This window comes from Centroberyx gerrardi, chromosome 12, assembly GCF_048128805.1.
Source record: "Centroberyx gerrardi isolate f3 chromosome 12, fCenGer3.hap1.cur.20231027, whole genome shotgun sequence".
In the NCBI taxonomy this organism is placed as follows: Eukaryota; Metazoa; Chordata; class Actinopteri; order Beryciformes; family Berycidae; genus Centroberyx; species Centroberyx gerrardi.
In genome coordinates, this window is record NC_136008.1 from 19,384,459 (window position 1) to 19,412,276 (window position 27,818).

At 46.9% G+C, this 27,818-nt stretch overlaps 1 protein-coding gene across 1 annotated transcript in view; it reads left to right on the top strand.

Moving 5' to 3' along the window:
• Window positions 1–26,664, top strand: part of LOC139917023 (teashirt homolog 1-like) — a 36,402-nt gene extending 9,738 nt beyond the window's left edge. The window contains exon 3 of the mRNA XM_071906042.2: window positions 21,833–26,664. Coding sequence (XP_071762143.1) covers window positions 21,833–25,362 — 3,530 coding nt within the window. The 3' untranslated portion in view covers window positions 25,363–26,664. The remainder of the gene's footprint in view (window positions 1–21,832) is intronic.
• Window positions 26,665–27,818: the final 1,154 nt, after the last annotated feature.

Genomic DNA, 27,818 nt, shown 5'->3' on the forward strand with positions numbered 1-27,818 from the left:
CATAGCAGCTCCCGCCGCGGACGCTGCGCATTGATCCCCTCGCCACGGCGCCTTTGCGCGTTTGGCTGCCTGCCGTTAATTTTTCACCATCATCTCACCGGCCAGGCCTTTAAAAACAGAGAGGCAGAGGGAGGCCAATGAATGCTTTCCCATTCCCCAACACCCCCCTCCACTTTTAAAGGGGGCAGGTGAGATGGATGATAGCAATTTGAAATTTTGTTTGTGCGTGTGATCATGGAGATTGTTTTTGGTATTACCATGGGTGTAACAATTCCAGTGATTAATTGAGGCGAATGCTCTGCTGGGATCGGAGGATCGCAGGACGGGAGGTTGCAGGTTCCTCGGGTCTTGACTTGTCAGTGTGGTGTTTTCCCGGCTGACCTTGGAATCCAACACTGTGCCCTTCTTATATATATATATATGTGTGTGTGTGTGTACTATTTAGCGCTGTATATTGGCCCTGTCAGAGCTGTTGTTACAGCACACACCCTGGAACCTGCCTCCGTACACTGCCCTTCTTGTCATATCACTTTTTTCATTTCCCCATACCACTTCCTTCTCCCTCTCCTCCTCCTCTTCCACCTGTGATTAAAAGCGAAAATCAAACCAAACTTGGGTGGGGGGGAGAGACTAAACAAAAACAAAATGGCTACAATGGCTACACTGTATATGCAGCAGATGCAGCAGACGCACATTAGTGCCATGAGTGTTCTTCCAGTAGCGGCGGCGCTACATGTTTTCAATGTGTTTGTTGTCTATATGGCAATATCCCGCAGGTCACAGAGGCAGCCTGTTAACAGGGGGTTCATACCAGGGGTGGTTCATACACCCCCCCACCACCACCACCCCACTGGTGCTGTTGAAGGCATTGTGTGAAGGCCCTCTGGCATTTATAAATGCAGTGTCGGTCCTGCGGTGGAGCTCTGCCCCGCAGTCGGTCAGACATGGCTGCCGCTCATCACTCAGCCCTAATGATGCCTTGTTTCCCCCCCCCCACCAACACCCCCACCCCCACCCCCCCGGCCAGAGTGCACATCTGACGGGGTCGTTGGCAGGTCGCGACCCCCAGGTGGCCGCGGTCCGATCGCTGCGCTCCTCCGCTTGTTTTTGTTTGCTCTTTCTCTCTCTCTCTCTCTCTCTCTCCCTCGCTCTCTCTCTCTCTCTCTCTCTCTCTGTCTCTCTCTCTCCCCTCCTTTTGCTGTCTTTCTGTTAGTTTTATTTTTAGTTTTTTCATGCCCGAAAAGGTCTGAAAAATAATGACTATTCGTTTCCCCCCAGAATTGTATTCTTGTCAGGGTGGAAAAGCCTCTGAAACAGCATTTAGACCATCATGGAACACTAAAACTCTCCATTAAAACCTGTAATAATAATAATAATAATTATAAAACATAGTCATGCATACATGTGTGATATCTGATTAAAATGTTGCATTAGAATTATTTCAGGTTAAGTGTTTCCCATAGCCAACCAGTGTAGTCTTGATCAATTTTACAAATAAATATGTAATCAAACAAACTGCATCATATCCATGATATCAGAGGTAATAAAAGGCCAATATCGGTAAACTGATATATCAGTGTAACCCTCCCCTCTTTTCCTTCTTTGTCTCTTGTTTCCTCATCAGCTTCTCCTGCTTTTTTTCATGCTTCTCTCTCTCTCTCTCTCTCTCTCTCCCCCTTCTCTGTCTCTTACTGTGTCTCTTGCTCTTTCACTCTCCTTTAGTCAAAGTAGCCCTGGTCCCCATAGCAACACATGGTGAACTCTTAATGTCGGGAGTGTGTGAGCGGCCAGATCATTAGTGTGTATGCAGCCTGCTGAATGGCCTGAATCCTATTCCTCATTCCTGAGATTTCACACCGACACATCCGTCACCTCGACTTGATTTTACTCAGCCGGACTGAGCGACCGCCCATGATGATATTTGGATATTCGCCTGATCCCAAATCTGTGTGTGCAGTGGGTGAACTGCGTGTGTATGTGTGTGTGTGGGTGTGTGTGTGTGTGAGATCACATGAAGATTGAGAGGCGACACTGGGAAACGTCCCTCCGTCACGCCTGACTCACGCTCTGCTGTTTTTTTTTGGCCGTTAAATCTCCAGAGCGCTGATAACAGGTCAGCCGTTGAGAGAGAAAAGAGAGGGAGGAAGGGTGAAAAGAGAGAGAAGGAGGGAGGGAGGGAGGGAGGGAGGGAAAGAGGGAGGGGGGGTAGAGTGAGAAAGAGAAAGAACCAGGATATGATTAGAGAGAGAGTGAGAGTAAGAAAGTGTGTGTGTGCACGAGAGAAAAAAAAAAGAGAGAGAGGGAGAGAGATTGGTCTTCCTTGTGCTTGCTTGCTCGCTGTGTGGGCGGTGCGTGGAGTGGAGGGGTCAATGGGATGCCGTGATAGGCTAATCTGCCAGGAAGGGAGGGTTAAGGCAGGCCTCATGGGAGCAGCTCATTGGCTGGACTCACTCGCCCTGTGAAATAAAACCTCATCGCTTCTTTGTTTTCTTTTTTTTTGTTTTTTTTTACCGTTTAGAGATTGATAGTGCGGGTATTCACTCTGAGATCTCTTTTCGAGTGTGAATATTTATCTGCCTGTGTCTATATGTGTGTGTGTGTGTGGCATACTTTCTTGGTTCATCCCAGTTCCTGTGGGAGTGTGTGTGTGTATGTGTGTGTGTGTATGTGATGTTTCCAGGGCTGCGTGTGCTCGTCCTCCAGTCAGACACATGGATGACAGATGACCCAGTGGGAGACACCAGCCCATCCTGCCCAACCGGAATCTGCCTGACCCCCCCCCCCCCCCCCCCCCCCCCCCCCGCCCACCGCCACCCGCCTACCGAAAAAGTTCCTACTTTGTTTACTTCCTCGGCTTTTAGCCATAAATCTTGGATTCACCTCCGACGTGGCGTTGCCCCTTTTCCTCGGGTTACAGCTTTGTACACGATCATAATAGCTGCGTCATCGCGTGTATGTGTGTGTGTGTGTGAGGGAAAACAAACCAGCCGCAACCTGGCTGCATGCATGCCTGTCCATCGCTTTAGAGGGGGGGGGGGGTGGGGGATGTGGAGGGGTGGACGAGGAGGTCGGAGAAGGGGGGGGTGAGGGAATGGGAGGGTTGGGGGGGGGGGGGGGGGGGGGGGGAGGAGGTGGGAGCTTACTGGACCAGAGGAAACCTAAATCCTCATATAAAAAGGCCATGCACTCAGCCCAGGCCGAGGGAGGGAGGGAGGGAGCGAGGGAGGGAGGGAGAAAGAAGGGGAGAGAGAGAGAGAGAGAGAGGGGAAAAAAGTTGATTTCCTTTTTCAGCAGAGCCATACATCACAGGGCCTCCCAGCTGCAGTGTCACAGGCTGACAGAATGACATGTGTCATTTATCAAAGGGGCCAGGCGGGGGCCTTGGGAAACGTGCACCACAAAGCCTGAGAGAGTTCATTCCAACGCTCAACCCTCCCTCCCTCCTTCCCTTCCTCCCTCCTTCCCTCCCTCCCTCCCTTCAGCCCGCCCCCGCCGTTCACTCTGCTCCTCGTTTTCTCCTCTCTCTCCCCCCACCCCCCCCCCGCCGCCACCGCCACCTCCTCCTCCACCACCTCCACCCTCCCTACTCGCCTTGCCTGGTGCCAAAAAAAGGGCCCTGTAATGTTTTCTGTCTTCCCTGCACTCACACACAGCTGCTGTGTGTGTGTGTGTGTGTGTGTATGTGTGCGTGGGTGTGTATGTGCATGCTTGGTCCATCGGGTATGGCATGGTACAGGCACTCGTCATACTTTATAGCCAAGGTGAGTCCAAATTTGATGTTGTAGTTTTTATCATGATAATTGAGAGCTGAAAGATCAGGCAAAAATTGCCAGATTTGAAAGCCATATCTAAAAAAGAAAAATCACCATTATGAGAGCAGGACCAATGTGCCCTCTAAGCTGATAGTTTCGTGACTTGCATCTAATAATTTATAATATTGACCAAATAATAATTTCTTGTCAGTCCGGAAGCTCTGGTTGCAAATGACACTCGATGCAGTAACTTTGCCTCACTAAAGGGATTAGTGAATTGACACCTCTGTGTGTCTGACTGTAACTCCTCCAGGGCCGGCGGTTGTTTTCTTTTTGTTGCTTTTTGGATTTTCCTGTCGCTGATCTTGTCAAAGACTGGCTTTATTTTCTTTCTTGTTGCTTTTGGCTTTATAGAACGTTGTTGTTGTGCTGTTGTCACTCCCCCGTATCATTCCGTACTAACTCATTTTCATTCATTATACCTCTTAGTTGTTTGGGAACATGCATGCACACACACCCACACACACACACACACACACATACATACCGTCCATACCTGTTGAAGACTTGTTTGACAGAGTGATTACCGCTCGTCTGTCTGGTCGGGCCCCAGTCGGGCGTCTGCGGGGTCACGGCAGCGAACGCCGGGGGCCCGTTCGAGAACGCGGTACGTTACAGAACAGCTTGTACATAGGAACGGCCGTTGCAACCGATCTGTCACTTACAATAGCGAGCTGTGTCAGTCCAGTCATGGCATGCCTATCTACAACTTTGTGTTAATGTCTTACCTCACCGCATACACTCCGTTTCCAGCTTCCTCTCATCCATCATCGGCTCACCTTTCATCCGAACCCCTCATCCACCCCCATCATCAGCCCCTGGTAGGGTTAACTCCGTCACAGCCGCCTCCAGAATCAATAAACTATCTCACCTGGGTGTGTCCCCCCCTCCAGAGCCGGCTCTTTTATAGCGCCGCTCATTTCCTCCAGCATAGACGGATTAGGAGTTGAGGGAGGCCAGAGCTCTACCACCCCGATCTGCCACTTTCTGCCTCGGAATTAGAGAAAACTGTGTTTGGTGTACTGCTCTAGCAAAGCTGGTGCGGTTGCCTCGTTTGTTCACCATCCCCCCCTTGAGGGATATATTTAAAAGTTGACGCTGACGGGATGAGTGTCAGTTGGGTATGACAAGGTGTAGCACTTGCCATACCAAAGTGAGTCTTAGTTTTGATCTTAATTTTCATCATTATAATGGAGAGCAAAGATGAAACAAATATCAACAGAAATCTATTTGGAAGCCATATCTAAAAAAAATCACATAATTCAGAACCAATGTTCTCTCTAAGCTGATAGTTTAGTGACTTTCATTTTATAATTTATCACTTTGAACAAATAACATCTTGTCATTTAGAAATTTTGTTGATATAACCAGGCTTTGAAGTTCCGGAGGCAAATAATATTACATGTAAGGACTTTTCCATATAGCTTAGGGTTTAGTGAATTGAGCCCCTGATTGACGCACAGCTTTGTAGAATGGTATTCTTCTCCGATTGTTAATTGGTAATTATAATTGAAATAATTGATAATTTAAAAACACCAATAAGATCTGTTATGTCATCGGCATATCAAAATTATTCGACTCGTCTAAATTTTTTTTTTTGGCTATTGTGACTGACAGCCATGCCTCACAATAACAAAATATTTATTTTATGCGCCCATGCACCTTTTTTTCGAGACCTGTGCCTGCTTGTTTACTTTTGGCTTCTGAGGCCAGGCTGGATATTTCTACTTGTGGCGCTGGAGCCTCAGCGGTCGGTGCATAATCCAGAGCCAGGTCCTGGAGGATCAGACGGCATGAAGAGCAGCTCAAAAAACGGCGGGGTGAAAATCTGTGTTTAATAATTAAAAATCCGACTGAGGGCAGCACGAGGTGGCGAGCAGACAGAGGGAGATGGGAGGGAAAAGAGAAAGGAAGACATGGGGGGAGCCCTCCTGACGGTATAATGTTTCCTTGCTTTGTCTGCGGGGGTTAAAAGACGTGGTACATCATTAAGGAGAATATTCACTGGCGGTGTCACTGTGGGCTGACCTCTCCAACAGGTCACGGATAGTTCACTCTTTAAAACCCCCCACCCTCCCAAATCCCTCCCCACCCCCTCCGCTATGCACACAGCCATAGGTATGTGTTTGGTGTCGAGAGTTTCGGTCACATGGTGGCCATTTTGATATCTCCGTTGTCTTTTTTTTGGCAAGGACCTTCAGCAGTAAAAGCTTTTCATGGATGACAATGTGCAGGAGGCGGCCAAGTTCAGCGTCAGCCCGAACGATGATATTATGGCACGGTGAAAATTCATATTAGCTTTGGAAACTGTTCTGAACTGATATCAGGAAGATATTTAGGTTCTGCAGGTAGCAGCTATGGACGACTACGGGCGTCGAGTCAACTTTCATTTTGTCTCTATATTTACGTGGGTTTTCAATGTTGGTGCAGGCCGTCCTATCAACATCTTTTCAACGTCTTCATGTTTGCTGGGAGGTTTAAATAGAGATCAAGAGGGAAACGAGGGGCTTGGAGATGCAGAATAGCTCTGTCTTTGTAACACTACATTAACAAATGCCTCCTACCTCCCTTCACCTCTCCTATTCAGCCTCTCCCTCTCTCTCCATTCGTTTCAAGCCTCTTCTTTGTCTTTTCTCCTCCTTTCTCTATCCTTCCCTGTGCATTTGGTGTGTGAGTGTGTGTGTGTGGAGTAGGGAGGGGGGGTTTGGTTGGTCAGAGACAGCCCCTTTTCATTTGTCTTCATAAGCCTCATTTATTTTTGCAGCCAGATGTGAGCTGACAGACATCACTCAGTGGCCCCTCTCCCCGCTCGCCTCCCCCTGGCACCCTTGGGCCCCCACCCCACCCACCCAAACCCCCCTCCCGCTAGGAGGTCAGGAAAACAGTCACGTCCCCCAGCCCCCCCCCTCCCCATCAGTGTTACTGAAGATGGATGTGTCTTTAAAGCAGAGATTGATTGTGGATATCAGAGTTATGGCGCCATTCATCACGGCCAATATTATTCAGACGAGAGGGATTGAACAAGGAGGTGGAACTCCTGCGCCCATGGGTGGGTTTCGGGGGGACAGCGTGGAGGAAGTTTAATAGATTGTAGACGAGTGTGTGTCACTGGGTGTGTGTGTGTCATTGAATGAGTGTGTGTGCTTGTGCTCATGCATGTGAACACACACGTACGACGATAAGTTAAGCTTTTCTCTGCCAGAACGCATATGTCGTTGCATATGTTTGCTGTTTTTCCTCTTCCTTCTCTCATTAGTGTGTGTGTGTGTGTGTGTGTGTGTGTGTGTGTGCTTGCTGCCGTTGCTTCTCTTAGCATAGATGTCTCCATTGATCCCCAGTGATGTGATCCTCCTTCAGAGTCTTTTCTCATCGGACTTTTTGATTTACGGCTTCATTAGGATCCTTATGCTACCTCCCCTTCCTTTTGTCTCCCTCCCGTAGCCAGGTCACTCTGGGAGACACACACACACACGGAACACACACAACACACACTCTGTAGAGGGAAAACAGCCGTAGCAACTCAAGGACTTTGCATCCCAACACTTTGTGTCGTTTGTTTCTGTTCTGTTTGTCATCTTTGTGAATAATCTCTTATTATTCATCAAGGCTTAGCACCTCGTTGGGCCCTGAGAGCTGAAGTGCTGTGGCGGTTTTGGAGGTGCTTCCCTACCCCCAGGCAGCCCCACTCGGCTGAAAAGAGCCCTCATTGTGTGTGTCGTCTTTTATGGCGCTGTCTGAAAGAGAGGGATGCACTCCAGTCGGCATTCAAATGCACGTGGTAAAGCAGCCAGCAGAGCAGGACAAACACCACAGGTTGTAAACGCTTTGAAAAGGAGTGTGAGTGTGAATGTGTAAGAGTGTGCGAGTATGTGTGTTGTAAGTGTGAGTGAGTGTGAGTGTGTGTGTGTGCGCGCGCAGGCTCCCGACTGAAAGGTTTTCACTCTCTTTACCTCCACTTTTTCTCGCCTGATACAGTTCGCCTCTTACTTTACTCCTTTTTTCTGTCCACCTGTCTCTCGTCGTCGCCTGAAATGACTTTCTTCTTCTTCCACTAAGAAGAGAACCTCTAAGTTTTCGCTTCTCATGTTTTTAAAATCCCCCCGCCATTATCAGGAGTCAAGTCATGCAGAAATGTAAAAAATAAGAAGGTAATCACACTTTGTGCTGGTGCTTTTGTCGTCAGTCCGTGATGGAAATGGGTCTAAATATGAGATTAGAACCTGCCGGTGACTGATGCTATTAGGCAGATATGCCATAGACTTTACTATCTCCCATGAAGGATTAGCGCAAATTATACTGGGAGACAGGCTTGATTTCTCCTCTGCCTGGCTGGATGTGGGCATTTGAGGCACTCTAAGTTGACAGCGTCTGTCTCTGCTTAGTTCTCCGAGACAGGTTGTGTGACAGCTGATGCCAGGCAAGGGCTTAAAAAGTGTGTATGTGTGTGTGTGTGCGTCTATTTGTGTGTTGGACGAGGTTTGGTCTGTATGTGTGAGTATGCGTCTGTCAGTATGTGTGTGTGTGTGTGTGTGTGAGTAGGAGAGTTATAAACTGACAGGCGAGTGTGTTTGAATGTGATTGCGCGTCAATGACTTTTTTCAGAAAACAGGTTCTCTTTGAGTAGGGTGACAATTGGGAAAGGCTAATTTTAAGCTCGGTGGCTCCTCTTTAATTCTACACACCGTTATCTTGCGTTGTTTCAAAAAAAAAAATGATGCTGTCTGTGAGACTGTCCAGGTGAAGCCGTTTATATATAGCCGGGACTCAGGAAGAAAGCTGGTCAGAAGTTAGACCGGGTGCTGGATTTCAACGATTAAAGAAAAATAAAAAAACAAAACCCCGATAACAAAACTCTGAAGTTTCTCCTTGCACTCAAACCATCACTCTGCTTCCGAGGAGTCCGTCATAACGTCGAGCCGATCGCATCCATCATGTTTTGCATAGTCTCAAATTGAAGTGTTTGAAGTTGGATGTTGATATGGCCGGAGGAAGGCGGCCGAGGAGTTGGTTCACCTCTCAGGAATGTTGGAGGGAACATGTAAATGCTCCCTGTTTTAGCCCTGCTGTCTCCTCGCGGCCCGCTGATTTAGGAGGGTGACATGTCCTTTAATGTTGGGTAGTAAACCGGAGGGGTGGATTTATAGGTCCGAGCCTTGTTTTCCCCGCACTGTCTCTCTCCGCCGGCTCGCATGATGAAAGCGCCGGCTCCGGCCTTGCTGCATTTAGGGCGTTTTCACACCTAGTTGTTTTAGAGGAGATATTTCGAACCCTCGAGTGGATTCCCTCATAGTTTGGTTTGTCTGGCTATATGAGAACACAGAAATTGGAGCGAGTCCTTGTTGTGAAGGAGGTTTCTTGGTACCCCGGAGCTTTGTTTGGACTGAAAATCACATGATCCAACCCGACTACAGGAAGCTGTGGTCATTATGGGTTAAACACGCCATGAGTTATGGGTTAAGCATGAGTTTTACCCCAGAAGAAAGTCCTTTCCTGCACCAAATTTCTGACTAATGAAGGAAATGAATCTCCCATATGGCTCTTGTTGATGAATTATGGTTTGCTTGAAATTTTACATGTGAAACAGCAAAGCAACATTTGTCCCCTGATTCATACCGAAGCAAATGATCCATACTGTAGGCTTGGAAACACCCTTATTCACCAGCAACCCGTCTTTTGATTCACCTCGTCTTTACTTCACTTCTCATTTTTGATCTCTCTTCCCACTCATCATCCTCCTCTCTGCTCTTTCGTCCTCCTCTTAGTTTGTGAGGTGCGATGCATAACAGTGTTTTTGTTATGTCAGCAGCAGTAAAAGAGGTCAAAGTTTAGAGCGGCTCACATAGGAGTAGGGGTAGACCGATATATTGGTTTGCCGATATTGGCTTTTTATTAAGGATTGGATATCGGCCAGTCGGTGTCATCCACCTCGGACATGATGGAGGTTCCTCCCTGACCGCAGCTAGTGAATACGTTTTTATTAGTAGTGTTTTTATATCAGATGTCTGACCAGACACCTGTGTGGTGTGGGAGGATTTTACTTAACAGTCTGTAAAACCTACAATGAAACCTGCCTTAAAGAGCTGCTAACCCACCTTAAAGAATTTCATTAGTAGCTTTTAATAGAGAGTTTTAGTGTCCCATGATAGTCTAAATGTCGTTTTCCACCCTGACAAGGATAACAGTCTAGGGGAATTTATGGAGCATGATAATGGTCAAACAAAATATATTGAATTGCCACAAAATATCAGCTATCAGCAGCTTCAATACAAAAATATTGTCATCAGTATCGGCCTTCAAAAACCCATATCGGTCGACCCCAACGCAGGATGCTCCAAATCAGTCTCAGCCTCTCCTCGACACAGTTTGACTGATCAGTCCGAGGCCTAGTTTGCCTCCGCCAGCGTGGGACTCGATGTTCGTTTCTCTATTTATTTCCACGGCTCATGCGTTTTTCCCCATATAAAGACAGTCCATGTCCGACGGTGTCACCGCGTGATGGATTGCATAGTCCTTTTCTCTCAGGAAGAGAAAGGGGGATGGTGGAAAGAAAGAAAGAAAGAGGGAAAGAATGAGTGAGAGAGTGAGAGAGGGAGGAAGTGGAGTGGTGCGGTGCAGCAGTGAAGGACATGGCAGCTTAGCGCCGGCCAAAAAGACTGTGCTGAACACCTGCTCCTGTCTCCAACGCCCCTTCAACCTCCTCATTACCTGTCAATCTATCACAAGGCAGCCAGATCAAATGTCTGCAGCAGCCAGGACTCGCGCAGGGAGGGAGGGAGGGAGGAGGGAGGGCGAGCGAGGAAGGGAAGAAGGGGAAGAGAGGGACAGATTGCAAGTCTGGAAGAGGCAAAAAAAAGAAAAGAAGGGGAAGTAAATGGAGCAGCTGAATGTGCATATTGGAGATCTGTTTATGACATGGAGTAAACTCTTTTTTTGGACTGCACCGGTTTATAAACTTCGGTGGGAGTTTGTCTTGTTGCTAGATTTAGGATATATGGGAGTCAGTTGGGTATCGAAAAAAAATCTTTAAAAAGTCACATCAGGGAAGCATTCAGGACCTATGACTAAAAATGGATCATACTGACCAAATAATAACATCTTGTCAGTCATCAGATTTAATCCAAATCAGCAGGTTTCAAGGGGTTGGTGGTAAATATTAGATGCAGGGACTTTTCCATAGTTTAGAGTTTTACTGAATTTGATTGAAGTTGACTTTCTTCCTCTGCTCTATTTTTTTGTGTTTGGTAGTGTACTATGCCCTCCACCTCCCCCCCTCCACTCTAGCATTTGGACCCGTCCGCTCCCCCCCCCCCACCCTACCGCATCGTCTGGCCTTTGATTGGCGCCTCTGTGTAAAAGAGGTGAATCTCTGACAGACAAGCGCCTCTGCAGGGAGGCGGGGCCTGCGGTTTCGGATTACAGCGACAAGGCTGCCTGTGTGTGGGTGTATGTTTGTGTCTGAGTGTGTGTGTTTTCTGCATGAGAGGAGTGTATGCTTGTATGTGAGAGAGAATTTGTGCACGTGTACGTGAGTGTGTACATTTTTTGAGCATGTGTATATGTACAAGTGTGTATGTGTGTGTGCTTTAAAAGGCGGAAGAGTCTTAGCTCATCAAGGTGCATTAGTGCATGCATGACCAGTCCCAGTCCTCTATTTCTGATCCTTTTCAGTCCCTACTCTCTCTCTCTCTCTCTCTCTCTCTCTCTCTCTCAGCCTCTCTGTAGCTCTCTCGCCCCTCTCTGTCCCTCAGTGTGTGAGCTGTGGTGATTTACGGTAATTATCCATCGTTGGGTCATCTATCAGGCTGGCCGTTGCTAGGAGATGGAAGCAGCTGCTGCTGGCTGTTGTCTTGTCAGAGACAGTGTGTGTGTGTGTGTATACGTGCTCATGTGCGTGTGTGTGTTTACTGGGATTTGGGTAAGGGTGTGTGCATGTGTGTCTGTGTATGTGCTTGTGTGTGTGTGTGTGTGTGTGTTTATTGGGAATGTGTGTGTGTGTGTGTGTGTGTGTGTTCAGGTGAAGTGCTCCATCCTGATGTAGGGATTTAAAGGCACAGGTGGTGGTGAAGAAAGAAGGAAGCGATGGAGTCGACGGATGGAGGGATGGATTATGGGAAGAGGGTGGAGTGGGTCAGAGGTTGAAAGAGGCCAGGTGGAATATGAATGTGTGTGTGTGTGTGTGTGTATGTGAGGGGAGGGGGGGGCAGCTTAAAAGGCACAGGTGTGTGTCTATGTGTGTGTCTGTGTGTGTGTGTATGTGTGATAGACAGGGGAGCTGTATGACAAATTTATCCAGGCAGATGGAAGTTGGAAGAAGTAGGGCCTTGGGGAGTAGTTTTAGGGACTGTGAAAATTGGAAGATCGAGTGTGTGTGAGTGTCTGTGTGTGTGCGTGTGAGGGGGGACGGGGTGGGGTGGTTGTGGTGATGGGGGGGGGGGGGGTCTATTTTCTATTGGCAGGTGATCGTCCCACAGATGGTTGCTGGTTCAGATCCCTGCTGAGTGGCCTATTTCTCTTTATTCTGCCTTTATAATCCTCTGTAACCCTTTGTGTTGAACCCGTTTCAGGTTTCATGATCCTCACACGCCATTCATGTTCAAGCAGAGACTTCGCCCCCCCTAAAATGTTTTAGGGTTAGCTGCAAGCCTAGGAGTCTAAACACTCTGAAGCTGCCACTGAACATATGAGAGGGAGGCTCGAGGAAAAGAACAGGAGAGGACATTATCATCAGTGTGCACAGTGGAATATTTTAACCAATTGCATATAAAAAACAAGGATAAAAGAAGATAATAATGTAGATATAGATGGTGATAATAATAATAATAATGATAATAATAATAAGAATATAACTAGAACAAACAGTTACCAAAATACTTTACAAGATAAATAAAAATCTGCAAAATACAAATAAACAAAACAACAAAAATCAACAAATAGTATAATAATAATAATAATAATAGTAAAATAAAATAACAAAAATGTGAGCAATAAATAAAAGAAAATAAATACTACTACTGCAACTACTACTAATAATAATGGTAATAGTAATAAATAAAATTCTAAAGAGCAAATGCACAGAATAAAAAAAAAATATATAAAATACAGACCATTTCAAATAAAAGCGAGAAAGCATGAAAAAGCATGTTTAGAAAAGTGTGTTAAAGCAGCACACTGAGCCGAGAAGAGCCGAGAAAGCAGCATCACCTTTAGTCTTCAGTCTGGACTGCGGAACGACCAAGAAAGGCCGCGGATTCTCCTTACTTTCCCCTCCGAGTTACGCCGAGGTTGTGTTTGCTTAACCCTTCGTCTGATCTGGAAAAGGCAGCTGGATATAAGCCACACTTACATACGAGCTAACTGTAAATACAACCTCCACCCTCGGCTCTCCATACCGGCCTAATTAGCGCCAGTTAGCATTTGTCATTACGTTTAGGGGTGAAGATTAGGAACACCTCTCAATTAATCTGCAATCAGCCTGTTTGTTAATTAGCTAACCTGTTCTAAGTGGCCTTAAGGGCTCTTGTGTAATTAGCTAAGCTGCTGGGAAGCAGGCCGTGTGTGTTGACATTGACCTGAAGCACGCATTTACACACACACATGAGCACACGTATAGACACACACACACATGTACACACACACACACACACACACACACACACACACACTTTTATAGTTTTGCAGACAACTCCAGTCACGGTCAAGAGGGACAAGCACCCCTGGCTCCCAATCAATTGTTACACACACACACACACACACACCTACACACACACACACACACACACACACACACACACACACACTGTACTTGGCCTCCTGTGTTTGTTCAGGAAAAACAAATGCTCATAACACGCACATGCAAACACACACACTTCCAAACATATTTCACTTAGTCGTGGCAAGCACACACACACATGCTCATCCAGATACACATTTGCACTGAATATTCCTCCCTTCACTCTCATGCAACCCCGCAACCCTGAAAAGCATTCTTAGAAATGATGGGAGGGGGAAAAAAACCCTACACTGTACAGCCGGTGCACGCACACTCTTTTGAACGTTTCATCCTTTTTTAAGTGCGACAACATCCCCACCAAAATGAACAGCCTCCCCGTCGCTGTGTCGAAGCGTTTTTTAACTCGCTCACTTCAAAGCCATTTGTTTACTCTGCTGCCTCCTGACATTGTCTGTGGTAATTAAAGGAGCGCGCTGAAATTTATGGTTTAATTATACAGGCCTTGTTATGCAGAGGAGACCAGGATGAGCTGATATGCTCAATAAAAATAAATAAATTCCATACGGGTTTATTGAACCTGCATACGCACGGAGGGCGCAATCGTTTCAGCCACTCAGGTGTGTGTGTATGTGTGTGTGTCTGCGTGTTATTGTGTTTATGCGTTCGTGCATGCCTGTGTATGCATATGTGTGCATGTTTATTTATGTATTGCCTCACAGGACAGCGGCAGCACAGTGCGGAGCGAGAGTGGGTGAGAATGAAAATTAAAAAAAAAAAAAAAAAAAAAAAGGCCAGATGAATTGCAATCGATTGGCGCTGGTTCACTCTATTGATCCCCCAGCATGTTAAACCCTGCTGTACTCCATGAAGAACACTCAGTCAGTCAGTGCCAACCCCCCCCCCCCCCCCCCCCCCCCCGCCCACTCCCCGACCCCCAACCAACCAAACACATGGCTAGATATACTGTAAATGCCTCCATGTGTTGTTACTGCATGCATGTGTAAAAAGCGCAGATGATAATGTTTGCAGCCCCAATGCAATGGAAGTTTCATTATCTGTGAATGTGCATTGTGTGTCTCTGTGTTTGGCTGTGTGCGTGTGTGAGATTGAGTGTGAGTGTGTGTGTGTGTGTGTCTGTGTGTGTTGTGCATGCACAGTAATGGAGAGAGTGATCTTGGCTGTGGCCCACGAGCTGCTTCTCTGAACTGATCTTTGAGTTGGGTATAAATAGCGCTGGCTCTATAAATAAAACAGCAGCACCTTTCACACTCTCACTCTCTCTTTCTCTCTCTCTCTCTCTCTCACACACACACGCTATACCTCTTGGATCTTATACACAAACATACACACAAGTGCACTCACATAGCCCCTCCCGTCAATCGATACATCATTCTGTAGAGGTCAGGTAGAAGGCTGTCTGTGGGACACACTGACATATTAACCTGTACCTGTATAGAACTCACCACTTCTCTGACCTCTGACCCCACGTTGTCCTACAGGACACTGATCCAGCCGGACGGACGCCCCCGTCAATTTACAATCCACTATTTTAAGCATTTAGCTGACGCTCTTATTCAAAGCGACACTGTGAGCAGGTTCAGTGTCTTGCTCAAGGACACTTTGATGAACCATCATTGGCTGTTGTGGGGATTGAACCTGAGAGTTTCTGGTTACGGGACAGTCTGTCGCAACCGCTAGTCCGACCCGCCACCCCTTGTCCTGTCAGGAAGACTCTCTCCCACCTCGCTCTGCTTAACTGGTTGCACTGGAAGCTTGGAAACTCGGAAAGTGATATTATTCGCTAATGTTTTGTTTTCCTTCTGCATGTCTAGAAATGATATTTCTAACATAAACCAACCAAAGCAGATCAGTGCTTTCGGGACAATCTTCCAAAAACTCCTTTAAAGCGCTAGCTGGACTGGACATTTAGTTGGAAGTTGACTCACTTGACTCTCTTCTCCAGCAATGCAATAATACTGAATACATGCCAATAATACTGAATTTCAACACTAATCCTGTTTGCGCAGCACTTATTCATATTCACACACTACTTTCTACGTCAGTCCATTATGTAGCTGTGTGTCTGAAGAACAGCATGTCCCGTCCACCGCTGTCTCCCGAGCTCAACTCAGGCTAGAAGTGTTTTGAAATGGGGTGGGGTGGGGGGGGGAGATAAATTGGTACAGCGAGCTGGAATGCTGCAGCAGTTATTTAAGGCCCTGTAGGTGCTGCCTCGGCCATATGCTCCCATTATTCCGCTTGGGAGGGGCCCATGTGGGCGTGCGAGCAAAGGCTGGAGAGTGGAGGAGGGTGGGAGAGAGAGAGCAAGAGAAGGAGGGGGTGATGGAGGGAGTGAGAGGAGAATGGTAGCGGAGGAATTATTTTAAGGAGAGCCCCCCTATCAAGCGCGGGAGGAATTTTAAGAACGGGATACCGGGAGAAGCCTGAGATGAGATGAGAAAGAATTAGCTTTTAAAGTAAATGATCGCCTTCACCCTCAATATCCGGCTCTTTCACCGTCGTCTTTGCATAATTCATCTCGTCAAATTTTGAGGTGCGACAGATTATAATTAATGAACTCCTGAACTTTTCAGGGTGATAGTTTCTCCTAGGTCAGAGCTTCTCAATCATCTTCATATCACCGACTTGCGTTTGATGCGATTTCGTCCCACAGACCCTCGTATGCGTAGATTTTTGTTGCTGATTTCGTTGTTGATTTTTTTCTTTTCATATAAATTTTATTAGGCATTTTGCAGCTCAGGTTATTACAACACAATATGTATCATATTCAGTAGTACAATTTTCAGTTCCAAATATTTCTAACAAAACAAATGCAATATGTTCCATTAGATGAGGGTTATTGTGCTTCAAAAATACACCAGCTAGACTTTGAGATTGTACACTCATGGCAGCACACCACAGATCACATTTTGTTGTTGATTTTTCACAATGTATAAAAGGCCAATAGAATTTAATTAAATAGTATTGTATTGTAGAACTATCCATATTGTAAATGGAGAGATAATAGTGGTGAGAGTGAAATCTATGAATAGAATAGTCATCCTTGTACATTCTCTAACTGAGATAATTTCTAGTGAATTAAATTGTAGTGAGATTAAACTTTTTCCCTCAGAACACCCTCAAGGACCATTGGGTGGTCCCTGAACCCCACTTTGACAACCACTCTATTAGGTCACTTTTTTAGCCTCTGTACTGTAGGTAACTTGATATGTGTCCATTATGAAAACAGAAAGGCCGAGATCTAGGCCTGCTGTTGTTAGCTTCGTATCTCTCTCTCTGTCTGTTTTTCTCTATCTCTCTCTCTCTCTCTCCTTCTCCCTATCTGTACAGTCTCTTGTCAGGCTGAGGCCTGTGTTCCTGATCAGGGCATTGCTCTCATGTTAGCCGCTCCACGGGAAACACATCCCAGCATTCCCTCTGACACGCCGGCAGCAGCATTACCATAATTGGCTTTTCTACATGACGGGACAGAGGAAATAATAATGTCATTTTATTTACAGCCCTCTTGTCCCGGTCCGAGAGCTATCACCCCCCCTTCCTTCTCCTCCTCCTCTTCATCCCTCCTCCATCCTCCCTCCCCACCGCCGCGCTCTTTCTCTTGTCTTCACATACACTTACATACACCCCCTCCTCCTCCTCCTCCTCCTCCTCTATCTCATCTCTCCCTCTCTCTCTCTCTCTCTCTCTGTGCAGGGCGCGAGTCTCGTTCTGCCACGGCGTGTAGGTCAAGCGATGGCTTTTTGATCAGCTCCTGTCCAAAGCCATCAGGGCTGAGAGGCACGTAATGGAGAGCGGGGTGACAAACAGAATCTGGGGAAGGAATAAGACTGCCAGTTTCCTATTAGAGGCCGGCCTAAACGGCCCCTGCCCCCCCCCAACCACCTACCCCCCCCATTCCCTGCCACGAACCCACTCCTGCACCGCCTAAATCACATGAGTGAAGGGGCCCGCGATTGGACATTAGTGCCGCAAATGACTGCCGTGATTGCCCCCTCTTCCCAAACTCACATCAAATAAATAAAGAAATGTGTGTAAATAAATAGAAGGAGGGGTGTTGGAGAGATGGAGCCGGGGGTGGGGGGCTGGAGGGGGGCGGGACTGACTGGTTTCATCCCCTTCTCTTCCCTCTCTCTCGTTTCATCGCCTTTCTGCCTTTCTTATCTGGTTTGTTTGGCTTTGACAGCGGCCAAATGGTGAAGCTCCGCGAGCCTGACAGAGAGTTTTATTGATTTAACAACCAGCAGACTCTCAGCAAAGAAAAGGGAGAAGGCAAAAAAAAATGGGAAGGGCGGAGAAAGATACCAAAGTTTTGAAAAGGAATGATATGTTTCTGCCTCGCTCCTTGCCAAAACGCTGACGTGTCCGCTCGTCGTATTTCATTTGGTATCATTTACAAAAATCAAATCATACACAAAGTGAAGCCGTGCGTGAGTGAGTATGTTTTAGAGATGATCAGTTCTCAGGTCAAGCACCTCGTCCCGTCGCGAGGCCCAGTGTTGTGTTGAGGCAGGATACAGGGCGTTCCCCACACGCTTTTCATCATGAAAAACTCCTAACATCGTATCAAGCTGCCTTGATACGATGTTCTGTCCAACAGGACTGCAAACACTTAGCCCTGGTCTGGTCTTTGAGAAATCGGAGATTGTGAACATACTATCAGCAGTGTAGAATATATATATAATTATTTTAGGTTCACACAAAAAGGAGGGCTCTTCAAGGGTTCTTTGGTTAGGGTAGTGGCTCTATATAGAACCATATTGACTCATAGAACCCTGTGGTTTGTTAAAATAAAAAAAAACAACAAAAAAAAACAAAGAGCAAAATCTGAATAAATAACACATTTTAGCTCTTGGAAAGCTCTTACATACTCAATACTGCTGAGTATTTTATGCATTCCTAAATGGTTCGTGGGGTCTTGGACATTCAGGGGGTTCTTAGCAAAATAGAAAAGTTTAATTTCACTGCATTTTAATTTGCTAGAAATTAAATTAGAATTTAGAGAATGTATAAGGATGTCTGTTGTAATTCTAGGTTTCACTCTCATCACTTTTATCTCCCCATGTACAGTGTAGACAGTTCAATTCAATACTACATTAACAACAAAAGTATGCATTTGGGGGTCTGTGATATGAAAATGTTTGATAGTCCCTGCTATAAAGCACAATAAAGGCTCTATGTAGAACCATTTGTGCATGGTGCAAGAGAGAACCTTTCTAAAAAGATTCTTTATAGTACCCAAAAGGGTTCTGCTATGGTGCAAACCTAAACAACCATTTTCTGGTACTATACATATATAGAGCCCTTTTTGTTAATAGCGTAGCAACCTTATGTACAGGTACTGGGAGAATTTTGATGCACTGGGATGTTGATGTTTGGTCTGTTTGTGTGTGTTGTCGGTGATCTGGCGTGGCTGGTGGTGGGCTTGATCGCTGCCGTTTGTGACAGTGAGTCTGCGGTGCTATCCTGGCCACGCCGCCGCCTGTCTCCTTGATGGCGGCACGTCCCCGAGCAAAAGTGACAGGCGCTTTGGCGCCCGTGCAGATGGCCCTGCTCACAGCCATCACCCGCTCGGCAAACCAAACCGCCAGGGACGGCACGCCAGCCCTTCCCCTTCCCGAGCCCGCCCCTCGCTGCTGGTGTCGCTCCGCATATGTGCGTCCAGGACACGAGAAGGAGGAGGAGGAGGCTTAATCTGGTCACCAGTCAGATCCGCACAGTCCTCGTGTTGCATTTGTTGTCAGCAGTGATTGAACAGATACAGTTGATATGCAGTCATTAGAATTTTTTCTTCCAGATGCTTCAGATTTTAGCATCCTGTCAGAATAGATGCAACGTGTCAAAACAGATGCAGAGATCATTTATTTCAAGCTAATGTTAGCCACGTTTCATCACCAAGATTGTACACTTATGGTTTGCGAAACCGTCCACTTGCTGCCTGTGATTTTTACAGATGTCTGTCTCTGCCAGTCTTTTGTCTGCGAGCTTTTGATATCCCCCTCTTTGTTGTTTCCATGACAACGTGGCAGGACAGGCATTGATTGACAGGGATCGTCAAAGGGTTCCCTGGCGTCCCGTTCAGCGTTCGAAGCCCCTCCCTGCTGCAGCCTGTGTTTTGTCACTCACCCAGGGATGTTTCTGATGTGCTGCCTCTCATTCCTGCTGTCTGTGTGTGTGTGTGTGTGTGTGTGTGTGTGTGTGTGTGTGTGTGAGGGAGAGAGAGAGTGTGTTTAGCACTGCCAACTATCAGGGTTTAGCTATTTTTTGGCCGCAGCGGACATGAGTGACTCACATAGGTAATTCCTACTGTATGTTTTCACTGTTCGCGTGGGCTTGTGAAGAATGGATAGCCATTCTGCAGGATGCCTTGTATATTAAATGGCTGATATGTGTTGATAGCCTCCTGTTCTGGAAGCGGGTTAGCGAGGGGGAAGGCACAGTAACAGAAGACACTCTGCAGATGTGTTGTAGAGAGTACAGCACATAATGCTAATCTGCTGTGTTAGGGATTTTCAGGAGTTTTAGAAACTGTCTCGGTCTCAGTCTGTCAGTGGGATTGAAGCGCAGCCAGGTTCTCCTGTAGTGCTCTCATTTCACTGAAATCCTGTCAGGCGTTAGGGGAGTATGTTGCTCATTTGGAGAAGGGTGTATCAGTAGCACACAGTGAACTCAGACTTATAGGCAATATTATGGTCGGCGGGTTCAAGTTTGCACTGTTAGAGCAAACATGTATGAGCTCCAGAGTGTGTACAGTACACACATAGGCATGGGAAGGCGAGCATGCAGGCAAACACACATTCACAAACAGGCACTCGCAAAGACACACACGCACACAGACACACACACACACACACATGCACATCATCACACTCGTGCACACGCACACAGTCACAGTCGACGGTGCAGCTGCTCACCTCCCCCACCCACTCCACCCATCTCCTCTCAGGCAGCAGTAAATGGTGCCAGTGTATATATATCAGGTATTATGTCCACTTAGATTATGATATGACAGGTTAGCGTGCCGTTTGAAGCTGACAGCACATCTGTTTCATCAGGAGAGACTGATACTGGCATCTAGGACACACATCTCACCATGCAGGAAGGAGATAAAGGAAGAAGCTAGGGGGCCGTCTTTCCTGTCTCCCTCCCTCCCGTCCTCCCTCGCCCTCTCTCTCTCTCTTCCCTCTCCCTTTCTCCTGCGCCCCCCCACCCCCACCCCCCTCCCACCACCTCCCCACCTCCTGCTCACTTTCTTTCTTCCCCCCACATCTCTCCTTCTCATTCACTCGCTCCCCCCCCACCACCTCCTGTCTCTCCTACTTACTGATGCTTGCTGTATCTTCCCTAACACGCATGCACACACACACACACACTCGCGGTCTAGCCCTCTATCTCATTTGCCTTTACACTCTATACGGGCGAACCTGTTACAGCTTGGCTCTGTTTCGTTTCCTTTCTCCACACCTTGATCTTTTGATCATGTGTTCGCTTTGCTCCTTTAATCTATCTTCTTGTCATGTGTTGTCCACGCTGTTTTGTATCACATAACAGTAGCAGATTTCACAAATGCATAAATTCTGTCTGCCCTAGACTCCCCCTCTTTAACAATTACTGAGACAGCCTCAATCCAAGTACCATTGTTTTACCAATTCTTGTGCTTATTAGCTCAAAAAAAGTGACCTTCAGCCCATCAAAGTGGGTTAGGAAATGCTGTGATATCTCAAAATGAGTGTTTTGTTTCTCTCCCTCCTGATCAGTTGCATAACCTTAACATGTGAGGAGCTGAACTTCACAGTGTGAATGAGTGAGAGGCAATAAAGCAAGGGGGAGAAAGAAAGAAAGAAAGAGAGAAAGGGAGAGTTGAACATGCAAGCATGCAGCTGGCTAACAAGGCCAAACAGACAGTGATTTCCCGGGGAACATGAGGCATGTGTGGAGGAATAGGGAGTTGGGAAGGAAAAGGACAACTGTCAGAAGCTCAGTGATTTATTTTTCCCTTGGAGGCTTTTTTCACCACTGGCTTTCAGAGACATATGTGTGTAAAATACACACACACTCATGCATGCATGCATACACACACATACACATGCGCGCGCGCTCACACTAGATGTGAATAAAAGCCTACATTTCCCATCATTGAGTATTCATTCCATGTTATTTTGACAGTGGTCCTGTTAGTGTGCTGTAAATCTTTTATTTCACTGAGCTGACCTCTTTTTCCTCTCCTCTTTTTTCCCCTTTTTTGTCTTCTCTCTCTCTCTCTCTACTACAGCGTACGTGCCGGAGGACGAGCTTAAGGCAGCCGCTCATGATGAGGAAGAGCACCTGCAGGATGACGGCCTCTCATTAGACGGCCAGGACACTGAGTTCCTGTGCAATGAGGAAGAGGAAGATGTAGACGGAGGCCAGCCACCTAGCTACAGAGACTCTCCTCTCAGTAATGGCACTAACCCCGATGCTGGCTATGGCTCTCCGCTCAGTGATGCTAGCGACCGACTCACTGACTTCAAGAGCACCTCATCCAGGGATGGTCAGGAGAGGGAGGGCGCCACTTTGCCCTTCCGCCCCAGCAACGGCCTCTCCCTCCAGGATAGCCTGGCGCAGATGAAAGCCGTCTATGCAAACCTCATCTCGGATGCCTCTTGGTCCAGCATCGCAATGGACATCATGAAATCCAAGCCTGCTGCAGCTGGCAGTATCAACAGTGCCCTCGTCGCTGCAGCGCCAACCTCTACTGCCTCTGTCTCCACAACTCCTACCATAAACAAGAGTAGTGGGATGAGCACGGCTAGCAGCCACCACAATGGAAGGAGCTCCAGCACCACTGTCAACCACACAGGCAGTGGAAGTGGCAACACCAATGGCACAGCAGCTAGCTCTGTTAGCAGCCACAGTGGAACCAGCAGCAGTGGGAGCAGCAGTGGGGTGGCAAGTAATGGCAGTGGTGTGGCCTATGACTGGCACCAGGCAGCCCTTGCCAAGACTCTTCAGCAGACCCCCTACCACCTGTTACCAGAGCCCAGCCTCTTCAGCACGGTGCAGCTCTACCGGCAGAACAACAAGCTGTATGGCTCCGTCTTCACCGGTGCTAGCAAGTTCCGCTGCAAAGACTGCAGCGCTGCCTATGACACGCTGGTGGGATTGACGGTCCACATGAATGAGACGGGCCACTACCGAGATGACAACAAAGACAAGGAGGAGGACCGGGGAAAGCGCTGGTCCAAACCCCGCAAGCGCTCCCTGATGGAGATGGAGGGGAAAGAGGATGCCCAGAAGGTGCTGAAGTGCATGTACTGTGGCCACTCATTTGAGTCCCTGCAGGATCTCAGCGTCCATATGATCAAGACCAAGCATTACCAGAAAGTGCCTCTCAAAGAACCGGTGCCAGCCTTGGCCACTAAACTGGTGCCCTCTTCGGCCAAAAAACGAGCTCTCCAGGATGCCATAGTCTCCCCATGCTCCCCAGACTCTGTCCATGCTGGTGGTGGTAACTTGTCCCTTGGGGATGCTGGCAAAGATCCAAAAGCCACAGCTAACCCCTATGTTACACCAAACAACCGCTATGGCTACCAAAACGGTGCCAGCTACACGTGGCAGTTTGAAGCCCGTAAAGCCCAGATCCTCAAATGCATGGAGTGTGGGAGCTCCCATGATACACTGCAGCAGCTGACCGCCCACATGATGGTCACGGGTCACTTTCTGAAGGTCACAAACTCTGCGTCCAAGAAGGGCAAACAGCTGGTGTTCGACCCGGTGATAGAAGAGAAGATCCAGTCCATTCCACTGCCACCGACCACCACCAGGCTCCCTGTGCCCAGTAATGTTAAATCTCAGCCAGTGTCCCCAGCCCTCTCCTCTGGCTCTGAGGAAAAGAGGGAAGGATGTGAGGATGAAAAGATGGAAGGTTGTGAGCTAGGGGAGAAAAAAATCAAGGAGGAGAAAGAGGACCCAGGTGAGAAATCTGAGGCTGATGCCACGTCATATAAATATCTCAGAGAAGAAGACCTGGAGGAGGCGCCCAAAGGGGGTTTAGATATTCTCAAGTCCCTTGAGAACACTGTATCCAGTGCTATCAGCAAGGCCCAGACTGGCACACCCACATGGGGCGGCTACCCGAGCATTCATGCAGCCTACCAGCTGCAGGGCGCTATGAAGAGCTCCACCACTGTTCTGCCCCCGACGGTCCAGAGCGTCCAAATGCAGCCGATGTTTAACAGTGGGCTTCGAAGCCTTGTGAGTGACCCGAGCTCAGTCATCCACTCCCCTCGGAGTCCTTCCTCCCCTCCCCCACTCAGGAGCAACGTCACTGCCATGGAGGAGCTTGTGGAGAAAGTGACAGGGAAAGCTGCCACTGTGAAGAAAGAGAAAGAGGAGAAGATGGTGAGCTTGGAACGATGCCGGCCCCCATCCTCAGTTAAATCCCCTTCTCCTGCACTGAGAGAGCAGAGAGAGCAGTTAGTATCTCCAAACGATCTCTCTGTAGGTAAACCGCCTATCGTGAGGAACAGCAGCCCTGGAAGTGTGGATTCAGAGCTCATCTGCAAGAAGGAGCCCAAAGAGAGCCTGGTAGATGGCCACAACAGCCACTCGAAGAATGGTTCAGAGGCCCGCCAGTCCCCAGTAACCAATGGCAACAGTCTGGGCATCATCACCGATCACTCACCGGAGAGGCCTTTCATCAACCCTCTCAGCGCACTCCAGTCAATCATGAACACACACCTGGGTAAGGCCTCCAAACCAGTCAGCCCAGCTGCAGACCCACTGTCCATGCTTTACAAAATCAGCAACAGCATGATGGATAAGCCAGCTTTCAACCCAACCCCTCAGGCCAAGCCGGCCGAGCCCATCAACCACTACCAGTTCTACGAGAGCAGTGACCAGCCCATAGACTTGAGTAAAACTAAGGCCACCACTAACAGCAACAACAACAATAACAGCAGCAGCAGCGCGCTGCTGAACAGCAGTAGTGTCAATGGTAACAAACCCCTCATTTCTCTCCCTGACTCAGTCTCCTCTCCTCTGAGAGAGAATGCTCTTATGGACATCTCTGACATGGTGAAGAACCTCACTGGAAGGCTGACACCCAAATCTTCCACTCCCTCCTCTATCTCAGAGAAGTCAGATGCAGATGGCAGCGCGTTTGAGGACGCCCTGGAGGACCTCTCCCCAGTGCAGAAGAGGAAAGGGAGGCAGTCCAACTGGAACCCCCAGCATCTCCTCATCCTCCAGGCGCAGTTTGCCTCCAGCCTGAGGGAGACTTCCGAGGGTCGCTACGCCATGACCGACCTGGGGCCCCAGGAGAGGGTCCACATCTGTAAGTTCACAGGCCTCTCCATGACCACCATATCCCACTGGCTTGCCAACGTCAAGTACCAGCTGAGACGGACTGGGGGCACCAAGTTCCTGAAGAACATGGACTCGTGCCAGCCTGTGTTCCTCTGTGGCGACTGTGCCTCCCAGTTCAGGACTCCCTCCTCCTACATCGGCCACCTGGAGTCTCACCTGGGCTTCAGCTTGAAGGACCTGTCCAAACTGTCAGCTGAGCACCTACGGGAGCAGCAGGCTGTCTCAAAGGTGATCACAGACAAAATGACATTCGGCAGCCCCCTGTCGGCCTTGACCACGCCAGAGGACGACACAGGCTCTGTGTACCAGTGCAGACTTTGCAATCGGACATTCGTCAGCAAACACGCAGTCAAACTGCACCTCAGCAAGACCCACGGCAAGTCTCCAGAGGACCACCTGGTGTTTGTCACTGCTTTGGAGAAACTGGAGAAGCTAGACAAGTTGGAGAAAGTTTAAACGGGGTCTCGAGCTGAGGGTAGAGACTGACAGCTGTGGAACTGACCAGAATTTCATTGCACTAAAATGACATTGTTCACAGTTACTGCACTGGGCCGAACTGAGCCGCCAGAAAAAAAAATCAGTCTTATTATTTTTTGTTGTGATAACTGCCTGACTGGACCATGTCTTTTCATGTTAATTTGTTTTTGTTTTGCCAAGCTTTTTTAACACTTATTTTGTAATATATTTATATGCTATTTGTCTGATCTGTGCATGTATTTTAGTGAATCAAGGTTAAACACAAGATTTTAATCTTTTCATGGCAAAAAATACAACTACTGCTTCAATGGTAACTAAAGTGGTGAGTGAAAAATGAATTGGGGGGGAGGGGGGGAGGAAAACTGTATAATACTTGATATGAAGAAGGTGAAAATTAAATGTATACACCAAAAGAATGGAAGAATACCCTGAAAGACTGAAGTAGCACCTTAGACAGTTGAATTTTGAATTTGTAAAGAGAACATGTTTTGAAATATCCTGCATTTGTCAAAATCAGATTGATTTAAAAGATCAAGGATTATCATTTCCCCCTCCTTTTTGAGTTCCTGTCACTGCAGTGTTTTTGATGATGAATGGCCTGCTCAGAAATCTGTCAGTGTATTAGAAAAAGAAACAGATCATGTGAACATTTGGAAAAATTGAAATGCTGCTTCTGGTTACAAGTCAATCAGTGAAAATGAATGGCCGTCAGTATGCAAGTTTGCTCAAAAAACTTTTTCTTGATGTGAAGTATCACCTTATAGCAATTTTCCAGTTGTATGGTTTGTTACAACTTTCTCTTTCTAAATCGTGTCGCTTTATTCAACTGTAAAGAGAACAGTCCGTTACATGTAAATGATTACCAGTGAAATGTCAGTACTCCATAAGACATATCTTACCATTTGAAACAGCTCAACATTCTTTGTATCTTAAGGTGTGTGCATTCTCTAACTTTTATATTGTCATTTTATATACAAAAATGATAAAAAAGAAAAACAGATGGTGTATATAGATATATGCTGTAGAGCTACAAAATGTCCTTTTTTAAAGAAAATACAAATTTAGCTTCTTTGGCTTGGTTTACAGAAATGATTTTAATTATACTTGCATCCAATTTGATGCATGATATGGTGTGAAAAATAAATAAGCGATGCACAATGATTATACATTTCAATGTTTTATCAACAATATTGTAAAAAAAAAAAAACTTTTTAGCACCAATTAGTTTGTTTCATTTCATTTCTTTCTCAATTGTAAAATAAACCCCAAAGCAGTTGTTAACAGTCGTACATTTGTGGTTGTGTATTCATTTTTCATGGAGGTGCACCAAACTCGGCATGAATAGAATTTTATTTAATAGCATCAGATATTTTCTGACCTTGCTTTATGGCAAATTAAAGCTATCACACACATACACACTCCTAACCCAATGTTTTAGGATATTTTTTATTATACATCTGCATTGTAGAAGTTAGATTCAAAAGCTTTTTTTTCCTTGTCTCCTTATTAGTATACAGTTGATGTTCTGCAACAGGCCTGCTAATGCATAAGTGCACTGTGCAGCTATTTTATGTTTTCAAAATGTTAAGAGCAAAAGAAAAATCACTGGTGTCATACTTGTAACTGATGACTGAGCCCCATCATGCCGCCGATGATTATTATAATGATGAAGATGATGGGGATGATAAGCCTGTAAGGGTGTCTATTGTGCTGTAAGAAACTCATGCTAGGCTTGTGACTGGCCTTCGGAGGGCCTGTTCTGAAAGAATCAGTGTTGTATTAATGACGGCAGTGTGCTTGAGCCTGTCTTCCCGGAACGAAATCAGATGGGTGTCTGTTCTGCTTGATATAGCCTCCTGACTGGCCACACTGAAACGACCAATAATTAACACAACGATTCAGATACATGAGCAGCTAGATTCTGTCCTCTCTGATCAGCTGCAATGTTGCTAACAAGAAGGTGAATACTGATACTTTTTGTTCCCCACACAATGAAATGAGATGGGGGGGTATCAGGTTGTCCGTGTCTTCATCAAACGTGATAGTAGATGATACATCTTCAAATAATTCTAAAAAAATGACACTGACTAGCTTGATGGTTACACTATAATTAAAGCGTAAAATGTCTAACTTTGATTGCTATCTCCTACCATAAGTCCTACTGACAGAAAAACCTATTGATATAAAACTTGCTAGACAAATCTAGCTATCCTTACAAATCACACTAATTGGCGCTACAATTAAAGGTCAAAATTTTTAACTCAAAATATCTCAGACGCCACTGGTCCTGTTAGAGGGATGGTACATCTTGTTACTGAATGGCCCAAGGGATGCCTGCATGATTCGTGGCGGACGACATGTTTACTCGTAAAAGCCATGGTATACTTGCTGCGAAACAAACAAAGCATTGACTTCAGACTCCGCAGTGTGAACAG